General features: G+C 46.7%; 1 protein-coding gene across 4 annotated transcripts in view; it reads right to left on the bottom strand.

The window, feature by feature from the left end:
* The window catches only part of hgs (hepatocyte growth factor-regulated tyrosine kinase substrate), a 33,942-nt gene extending 23,929 nt beyond the window's left edge, over positions 1–10,013 (bottom strand). For 3 of the 4 annotated variants that reach the window (XM_041217313.1, XM_041217315.1, XM_041217314.1), the window contains exons 1-4: positions 9,887–10,013; positions 6,227–6,311; positions 1,321–1,396; positions 149–241 (exon numbers count right to left, since the gene is read on the bottom strand). In XM_041217313.1, coding sequence (XP_041073247.1) covers positions 149–241; positions 1,321–1,396; positions 6,227–6,311; positions 9,887–9,923 — 291 coding nt within the window. In that variant the 5' untranslated portion in view covers positions 9,924–10,013. Of the gene's footprint in view, positions 1–148; positions 242–1,320; positions 1,397–6,214; positions 6,312–9,886 lie in introns of all 4 variants that reach the window. The other variant, XM_041217316.1, reaches the window with a different exon arrangement.
* Positions 10,014–10,063: the final 50 nt, after the last annotated feature.

The raw sequence follows: 10,063 nt of genomic DNA, 5'->3' as shown, positions 1-10,063 counted from the left end.
AGACTAGGAATTGCACCTGCACAGTCCACCGCTATAATAATCAGAGCACTTTACCAACTGAGACATCGGCAGGGGGGGAAGCCCTGAACTCTAACACATACCAAAAATAGTCTGTTTCAAAACTGGTGCAAATAGTTGCACAAGTTACCTTAAATAGCTCTTTGAGCTCCTCCATTGTTTGTTTATTAGCAACTTCATCGTGAACAGTCTGGCCACAGTTCTTCACCACAGATTCCAAAACCTGAAGGAGAATCAAGCAACAAATATGAAAATACAGAGTTCCGGCAAAACAGACTGGCCATTTGAGCCTGGTAAAGCTCCAAGACCACCCTGCAAAATAATCCATTACAACTAGTAAATTATATTGCCATAGGTTGTCCATAGACAGCCCCTAGAGGGCAAGTACCAGCCAAAGACAACTAATGGCTCAGCATGTCAGACCCACATGGGGCTCCCAGCATATAAACCTTGTGAGTAAGCTCAGCGCTGTAGTGGGGAAAGCTCAGCGCCGTAGTGGGGAAAGCTCAGCGCCGTAGTGGGGAAAGCTCAGCGCCGTAGCGGGGAAAGCTCAGCGCCGTAGCGGGGAAAGCTCAGCGCCGTAGCGGGGAAAGCTCAGCGCCGTAGCGGGGAAAGCTCAGCGCCGTAGCGGGGAAAGCTCAGCGCCGTAGCGGGGAAAGCTCAGCGCCGTAGCGGGGAAAGCTCAGCGCCGTAGCGGGGAAAGCTCAGCGCCGTAGCGGGGAAAGCTCAGAGCCGTAGCGGGGAAAGCTCAGAGCCGTAGCGGGGAAAGCTCAGAGCCGTAGCGGGGAAAGCTCAGAGCCGTAGCGGGGAAAGCTCAGAGCCGTAGCGGGGAAAGCTCAGAGCCGTAGCGGGGAAAGCTCAGAGCCGTAGCGGGGAAAGCTCAGAGCCGTAGCGGGGAAAGCTCACTGCTGTAGTGGGGAAAGCTCACTGCTGTAGTGGGGAAAGCTCACTGCTGTAGTGGGGAAAGCTCACTGCTGTAGTGGGGAAAGCTCACTGCTGTAATGGGGAAAGCTCACTGCTGTAATGGGGAAAGCTCACTGCTGTAATGGGGAAAGCTCACTGCTGTAATGGGGAAAGCTCACTGCTGTAATGGGGAAAGCTCACTGCTGTAATGGGGAAAACTCAGTGCTGTAATGGGGAAAACTCAGTGCTGTAATGGGGAAAGCTCAGTGCTGTAATGGGGAAAGCTCAGTGCTGTAATGGGGAAAGCTCAGTGCTGTAATGGGGAAAGCTCAGTGCTGTAATGGGGAAAGCTCAGTGCTGTAATGGGGAAAGCTCAGTGCTGTAATGGGGAAAGCTCACCTCCAGAGTGTAAAGAACCACATGGGGATTTTTATCATTCAGCTTCTTCTTGATGGCACCAACTGCATATTTAGCTCTGTACAAAAAAAAAACAACCTTCAGTTAAAACAAGATCACGACCTGAAACACCCCTTTGATGATTTATAAAAGTCACAATCGTCTCAGGTGACTGCCAGGGGAAGGGTGAAGATTTGCCTTGTGAAAGGCCCCTCCTCTACTCTGGAGTTGACCCCCAAGAGAGGGCAGGTGATCTACGTCCAGCTCAAAATAACCTCTCTGTTATACAGGCTACTGAGAGGCACTAGAAAATAGCACAAGTGCTGACCCTGGGCTGTTTGTTTTTTTTTTTGCTTCTCATCCTGTGGGGCAGTGTATTGTCTCAGTCTCTAACCAACAACAGAGCTGGGATCAGCTCCTCAATACTTGGGAGAAATGGGACAAGGCATCAATGGATTGTCTAGAGATTCCCCTGCCACGCACCCCCATCTCCACCCAATTCACCTTTTACCTTCCCTCCTCAGGAAGAGATAGCAGGGTGAGAACAAGCATCAACAACAGCCCTCATATCAGTCATCACTGCACACCCTCAGTAAACAGAATGCAAACATTTACTGTAAGACAACATAAAATATAATTCATTCAAACATAAAATTGAATCTCAAAAACCAGGCCTTCACACACTCCTGGAGAACCCTGACTCATGTTTTCCCTGATTTCCTTCACTCAACCAGCAGGGACCATGCTTTGGTTGTCTAAGCCCCAAGTTCAGGGATTCCCTCCCTAAATCCCATCTCCCTTTCTCTCTCCTTGAAGGTGATCCCCAAAACCTACCTCACCTTTCCCAATCTGGCTCTGTCAAATTACACCTGATAATACCCCTGGGTAACACCTTGGGGCATCTATGTTAAAGGCACTATCTAAATGCAAGTCACTGCCTTGGATTCTCTCTCGAATCTCTTGCCACTTTACAGAAACATTCTGGCAGAGAAAGAAAAATCAGACACCACGGATCATTGCTGCTCCACTGTCCTCCTTCTAGGCTGTTGCACAGATATCTCCCATCCATCAAACAATGACGTGGTTTTAGCATAGGAAGGTGTGGTCATGACTAATGTGTGCAGTCCACATGACTGACAGCACGGCACTTTTACATTCCAGCTACAATGTTTTCTTACAATGATACAGCATTGTCTTGCGGCTTTACACTAATCCTGGATTTTAAAATGACGGGTGGGGGAGAAACATATAGAGAGAGGTTTTCTTTTTAAAATATAGGAAATTTCACTTTAACCTGACCCATTTAAAAAGTTTCACTTCACATGCCCGAGATTTGGAATTATTTTAAATCCTGTCTGAAGTGTTTATAAACTAGGCTCTTCAGCTGAGACCAAACACCTTGGAATAGCCCTTGGAAAGGTACTTAATGAAACAAAGAGTGAAGCAGTTATACCAGAGCATACAGGGTCAGGGTTTCATAGCAACGGGGGGAGGACGCTCAGCCCAGCAACTCTACTTCATTTTATTAGTCATGGCTGTTCTATTATCTTAATCTCGACATCTCACCGTTCTGCACATACCTTAAAACTTACTTCTCAAGTGAACATCTACTCCCTTATTAAATGCCTCAGCTGATTGAGCACTGCTGTGAGGTTATAGATACTCATTTTCACAGTCCACTAGGCATACAGATTTATTTTTAAAAGGCTTAAGTTGATTATGTCAAATTGTTCTGGATTTCTCACTATAACCACCTCATTTTCCCTTTATCTGATCAGTCTTTGTAGCGAAATGACTTCACCTCACATCTGTGCTAAACTCCTTTCTAAGATGGGACTGCCAAAATTGAAAGTGTGGTCAGGCCAGCACACTGTTCAACTTCAGCAGCACTTCCTCACTTTTATATATTTTAAAATCAGCAATAGTGCTGAAGACATGGGCTCAGAGCTAGCCATGCCCCAAGCCAAGCTGTTCGAGTGCAGCTACAACACTGGTATCTATCAGGCAATGTGGAATATTGCTCAAGTATGTCCTGTCCATAAATCCACCAGGACAAACTCAATCCATCCCATCAGTCCATTCTCAAACATCAGCAAAGTGATTGAAGGTGTCGTCAATAGTACCATCAACAGGCAATAACCTGCTCACCAATTCTCAGCTCTGGTTCCACCAGGGTCACTCAGCCCCTGACCTTGGTCCAAACATGGTCAAAAGAGCAGAATCCAAGAGGTGAGGCAATATTGACAGCATGGCAGCATTTGACTGAGTGTGGCATCAAGGAGCCCTAGCAAAACTGGAGTCAATGGGAATCAGGGGGAAAACTCTCTGCTGTTTGAAGTCATACCTAGCACAAAGGAAGATGGTTGTGGTTGTTGGAGGTCAGTCATCTCAGTTCCTGGACATCACTGCAGGAGTTCCTCAGGGTAGTGTCCTGGGCCCAACCATCTTCAGCTTCTTCATCAATGACCTTCCCACCAACATAAGGCAAGAAATGGGCATGTTCATTGATGATTGCACAATGTTCAGCACCATTCATGACTCCTCAGATACTGAAGCAGTCCATATATAATGCAGCAAGACCTGGACCATATCCAGGTTTGGACTAACAAGTGGCAGGTAACATTCGTGCTATACAAGCGCCAGGCAATGACATCTCCACGAAAATAAAGTTTAATCATAGCATCTTAACACTCAATAGCATTACCATCACTGAATCCCCCACTATCATCCTTGGGGGGGGTTACCATTGACCAGAAACTGAACTGGACCAGCTAGATAAATACTGTGGCTGAGAGAGCAAGTCAGAGGCTGGGAACTCTGTAGAGAGTAGCTCGCCTCTTGACTCCCCAAAGCCTGTTCATCATCTACAAGGCACAAGTCAGGAGTGTGATGGAATATTCCCCACTTGCCTCGATGAGTGCAGTTCCAGTAACACTCAAGAAACTCAACACCATGCAGGACAAAGCAACCCGCTTTAAAGAACCCCATCTACCACTCAAGCACAGTGGCAGCAGTGTGTACCATGTATAAGATGTACTGCAGCAACTTACCAAGGCTCCTCAAGCAGTAACTTCCAAACCCACAACCTCTACCATCTCGAAGGGCAAGGCAGCAGATACATGGGGACACCACCACCTGGAAGTTCCCCTCCAAGCCACTCACCATCCTGACTTGGAAATATATTGCCATTCCTTCACTGTCGCTCGGTCAAAATCCTGGAACTCTCTCCCCAACAGCACTGTGGGTGTACCTACACCACATGGAGTGCAGCAGTTCAAGAAGGCAGCTCACCATCACCTTCTCAAGGGGCAATTAGGGATGATTAAATGTTAGCCTTGCCAGCGATGCTCACATCCCATGAATGAATAAAAAAACATACTTACGATGAAGCCCAGCATCCCACTAACTTTTTGATGGTAAAAAGACAAGTCTGTATTTGTACAGCACCTCAACACACCTCAGAAATATTCCAGAGGATTTCATGTACAACCAACAAGCTTGTTATGCAGGAAAAGTGGCAGTCGTTGCATGTCCCAGAAACAGCATTAAAGATGGAATGATCAGCCAGTTTCCTTTCAGTCCTGCTGGTTGTGAGCACTGCTTTATCCCAGTTCTCTGCCTCCCAGTTTCCTATTCCCTTAGTTTCTTGTCTATGCCACGAGTGTCCTTCCAATGTTAACAAGCAACGTCCTCTACAAAACTTAATCGAGGACCTCCTCAAAATGCTTTGATCCTGCTCTGCCACCTCAGACTAACTCCGTTACACACAACTGTGCAACTTTTTCCAAGAGTACTGTTAAGTGATTTGAGCAACACCCACTGCCCACTCAACTGCGGTTACTTGGCTTGTCCTGCCCTCCCCTATTCGACAATGCTGTAACCGCCGATGCCTTCCAACTCTCAATAGTTGTGAAGGGAATGTGTAGGACCAATAGACATCTTTCTACAATGGCGAGCTGGCTAGCTGAAGCAGGTGTCAGGAATGGGATTGTGCGCCAGAAGCTGCAATGGGAAGGCAGCGGGATTGGTCTTCTAGAAGAACGTAGTCCAAACGGATACGTTCATCCAAATCAATCTTGAGAACCTTCGGCTCCGAAGCTTTGACCTCCTGACCTGGTATACGCCTGCCTCTTGCTGGTGGAATACAAGTCACGAGCAAGGGTCTCACGTGATTGCCGAGCCAAGCATGCTGCTTCAGGAAACATTGGCGACCAGTTTTCAAAGCACACGAGTTAAGAGGATTAAAGTTTCAAGCAATGGAGACAGGGCAGCAGTCAAAGCAATTTTATGAGCTGCAGCAATGTTAAAAATAAAATCATGACTTTCCCCCTTATGAATCAGAATGACTGAACAAATCTAACTTTCCAAAGGTCAGAACGCAATTCCTCACAGTCACTGGGAATACAAGATACACACTGAAATCAAAGCTCGATGTTAACAGTTAGATGCCAAGAGGCTGTTACCCCTGACTGGACACTCTACAACTGGGGGTTGTAGCCCTGAGATAAGGGTTGTGAACCCTTTGGAATTCACTGCCCCAGACAGCTGTGGAGCTCAGTCAATGAATATATTCAAGACTGAGATCAACAGACTGTTAGAATAAAGGGATAGAGTAAGAGAAGTTGAGATAATAGATCAGCCATGATTTCTAGAATGGCGGAGCAGGTTCAAGGGGCTGTAGGCCTCCTCCTCTTCTGTTTCTTGCTTTTACGTTACATCTGCTAATGACAGAACGTATTCAAAGAGTCCCTCTCCCTCAGCTAACAGGCCTTCTCTCTTTTTAGAGAGAATCAGTGAGCATATAAACAAATAATAATCTTCAGGCAATGACACTGCACTCGCCATCCGAGCTAAAACACTCTTCTTTACAACACACAGTCTGTCTCCACCTCTCTACCTGAACACCTACTGGGCATCTCCCTGTCGAATCAGGTCACAGATCTGCAGGATGGATTCCCAATCAGTTTCGAGAAGTAACTGGCTGGTTGCTTTGTCTGTTTAGGGAGAAAAGGAAGAAAATTAAACACACAAATAAGGATAAACTAAGTGTTCCTCGCACTATGACATGTAGACAGCTTTTCTCATGAGTCACTGTTGGAATAGATTAAGGAAACATCTATGAAGCAGTAGCAGCAAGATTCAGTGTCCCCCATTTCTCAGCGAGTGTTGTCATATGGATCAGTTACTCTTCCGAAATTACAGCTGGGAAAGGTTCACGGTTCTCATTTTCTGCTGCATGATTGTACATTGCCTTCCTCCTGATTACACTTACAGGAAGAAAAACACAAAGGCAACGTACATGAAGCATTAACCTCACCCCCCGGTAAGACAAACATCATTAATTACACTTCCAGTATCAGAGCGAAAGAAGCAAAACAAAAAAGCAAAACAGCTCCGCAAGAAAATAAATCTTCAAAAAAAACCCTAAACCATTTCACATTTATAAATAGAAATTCAAAAGTATTCCAATTGCTACACCATTTTTAAAAACCATAAATCTTTTAAGCGTATAAATTTAATTTGACAATAAAAGTTACTACCTTTCTAATTGAACCTAGCCAGTTAAAATCCATCTAGTTCAAGTGGAGGCGGAATTTCTTTAACTTGCTGGTTAATATGTTCAGTCTAGTCAGGTTAGCTGCTGGTTTGTTTCCAGTCTCACTTACAGCTACAATAAGCAGCCAAGAGAGTAACTAACAGCCTCTGACTAAAGGGAGAGTCAATAGCAGATTAACTCTCCCCCTGGCTGGAGGCACAGCATTGGTTCAAAATCTTCCCAAAACAAGAAATCATTTACAGCAGGCACAAGGGACAGAGCTTCCTTACACAAAGCCACAATACCAGAGGATGGACAGAATATTGCCAATGACAGCCACACAAAAGATGAGGTTCTGAATGCATAAACCTTCGCTGTCACTGTGTCAAAATCATGGAACTCCCTCCCTAACAGCACTGTGGGTGTTCACACACCATGTGGACTGCAGCGGTTCAAGAAGGCCGCTCACCACCACCTTCTCAAGGGCAATTAGGGTTGGGCAATAAATGCTGCCCTAGCCAGCAAAGCCCACCTCCTGTAAATGAATTTAAAAAAAGCACAGGTACATAGGGACAGGAGGAGGTTATTTGGCCTCTTGATTCTCTCCCAACATCCAATGAAATGGGCTGATCTGCAATCTGCCCCTAATTCATTTCTTATACAGGGAATCTAAAGACAGGGTCAGGACAGGATGGTTTCTTAGTTACCTGGACAACAAATCCGCAATATAAATGAGAAAAATGGGGGCAGATTAATACACGGGCCTATGGAGTTCATGCCCAGGGATTCTAGCTACATATGGACACCATTTAAGCCTGGTCTATTGTGATAGGAATTTGCTTTGTTATTGATACAAACATGGAATAATTGCTGTAAACATTATAAGGTTCCATTTTATGATTATGCCCTACACTCCCCTACAAGCAGAAAAAGCTTCCATCAATTCCTTTCAAAATCCTAAATTAAATCATCCCTTAACCTCCCACACTTCAGGGGATATAAACCAGTCTTCTGTAATTACGCTCAATCTATCCCTTGGTTTGTGCACTGAACCTGAATGGTTTTGGTGTGCTAGGTCCCAGGAATTCTTGAAATAACATAATCGTACAGGGCATCGCTGACAAAAGCGACAGACAGCTCTTCCCCCATTAAACACAAAAGGCAATTACTTAACAAGAGAAGTTCTTTAGAGTGGGCAAGTGAAAGGAGAGATTAGCACAGATTTGTCAAGCAATAACAGAGATCAGTCTGTATGCTCTACACATATAGCTTTAAACATCAGTCCAAACAAAACATGGAAGATGTATCCCATTCACTCCAACATGTCAGTGTCAGCTGTAAACGAGCTATCCAGCCTAATCCCACTTTCCAGCTCTTGGCCTGTAACCCTGTAGGTTATGGTGCTTCAAGTTTACAGCAAAGTACTTTTTAAAAAAATGTTACGACAGTTTATGCCTCTTCCTCACTTCCAGGCAGAGCTCCAGATCTCCGCCATCGTCTGGATAACTCCTCTCACCCTATACTGCCCATTCCCAACATATCCTGTTACAGGGATCACCCCAATTGTCACTCGCCCCCCCACCTCTCCAAATCAGTTTACCACCACCCCCCCCCCCCCACCCAATATGGGCAAGATCATAAACAAATGTTTTTGTTTAAGGCTCCACACACACACACAAAATGTGAACGTCAGCCCTTTCCAGAGATCTGCAAGACCCGAGTGATTCCAGCATTCACTGCTCTTGCTTCAGATTTATCTCGATTTAGTTTCTTTTATCAGAACAGCCTCAGAGTGAGTGAGAGAGAGTGTGAGAGAGAGTGAGTGAGTGACTGAGAGTGTGTGAGTGAGAGAGAGAGTGAGAGTGTGAGTGTGAGAGAGTGTGTGAGTGAGTGAGAGAAAGAGAGAGTGAGTGAGTGAGAGAGTGAGTGTGAGAGAGAGTGAGAGTGAGAGTGTGAGAGAGTGTGAGTGTGAGAGAGTGTGAGTGTGAGAGAGTGTGAGTGTGAGAGAGTGTGAGTGTGAGAGAGTGTGAGTGTGAGAGAGTGAGTGTGAGAGAGTGTGAGTGTGAGAGAGAGTGAGTGTGAGAGAGAGTGAGTGTGAGAGAGAGTGAGTGTGAGAGAGAGTGAGTGTGAGAGAGAGTGAGTGTGAGAGAGAGTGAGTGTGAGAAAGAGTGAGTGTGAGAGAGAGTGAGTGTGAGAGAGAGTGAGTGTGAGAGAGAGTGAGTGTGAGAGAGAGTGAGTGTGAGAGAGAGTGAGTGTGAGAGAGAGTGAGTGTGAGAGAGAGTGAGTGTGAGAGAGAGTGAGTGTGAGAGAGAGTGAGTGTGAGAGAGAGTGAGTGTGAGAGAGAGTGTGAGAGAGAGTGTGAGTGTGAGAGAGAGTGAGTGTGAGAGAGAGTGAGTGTGAGAGAGAGAGTGTGAGAGAGAGAGTGAGTGTGAGAGAGTGTGTGAGAGAGAGTGAGTGTGAGAGTGAGTGAGTGTGAGAGTGAGTGTGTGTGTGTGAGTGAGAGTGAGTGAGAGAAAGAGAGAGTGAGTGAGTGTGAGAGAGAGAGAGAGAGAGAGAGAGAGAGTGTGAGTGAGTGAGTGAGTTAGTGAGTGAGTGAGACCCACACCCCAGAGATGTCAGGCCTCCTCACTGTAAGATACAGACAGTTGCACAGGGCTGTAGTCCTGACCATTAGAAAGGTTTAGCGGGTGGTTATAAACCGGGCGCTGTGGAGACACACGGAGACTGGGTGATTATACAACAAGAACTCAAAAGTGGTTCCAACCATTTGATTAAATCTCACGCAGTAAATAACCCTTTGGGGCTCTGAGCAGACGCTCAACCCAGCGAGGCTCCACCAGCGGCTGCCCGGGTCCCCGTCCCCACCTCGAACCCCGGGCCCCGTCCCCACCCCGGGCCTCGGCCCCGACTCCAGTCCCAGGTCTCGGCCTCGGTTTCTGAAATGGCGGCCGGAGAGCAGGCCCGGCTCCCATGAAACAACAATGGGGGGGGAGGAGGGGGCTTTAGAGAGAGGAGGAAGCTCCCGCCTCTCACCGAGAAGCCTCTCGAAGGGGCCGCTGCCTTTCCCCATCCTCTCCGGCTGTCGGTCGCTTTTCTTCTGAATCCCGGCAGCTCCGGAGCCGCCTAACCTGCTGCTGACTCCCCGGGGTCCTAAACAGGGCCGGCGTCGCTGGTTTCTGACGTCACAAGGAGCTGCCTCCGCGGGTCGGT

The sequence above is a fragment of the Carcharodon carcharias genome, chromosome 22 (assembly GCF_017639515.1).
Source record: "Carcharodon carcharias isolate sCarCar2 chromosome 22, sCarCar2.pri, whole genome shotgun sequence".
Taxonomy (NCBI): domain Eukaryota; kingdom Metazoa; phylum Chordata; class Chondrichthyes; order Lamniformes; family Lamnidae; genus Carcharodon; species Carcharodon carcharias.
The sequence above is the reverse complement of the archived record's forward strand: the minus strand, read 5'-3'. Positions and strand labels throughout refer to the sequence as shown.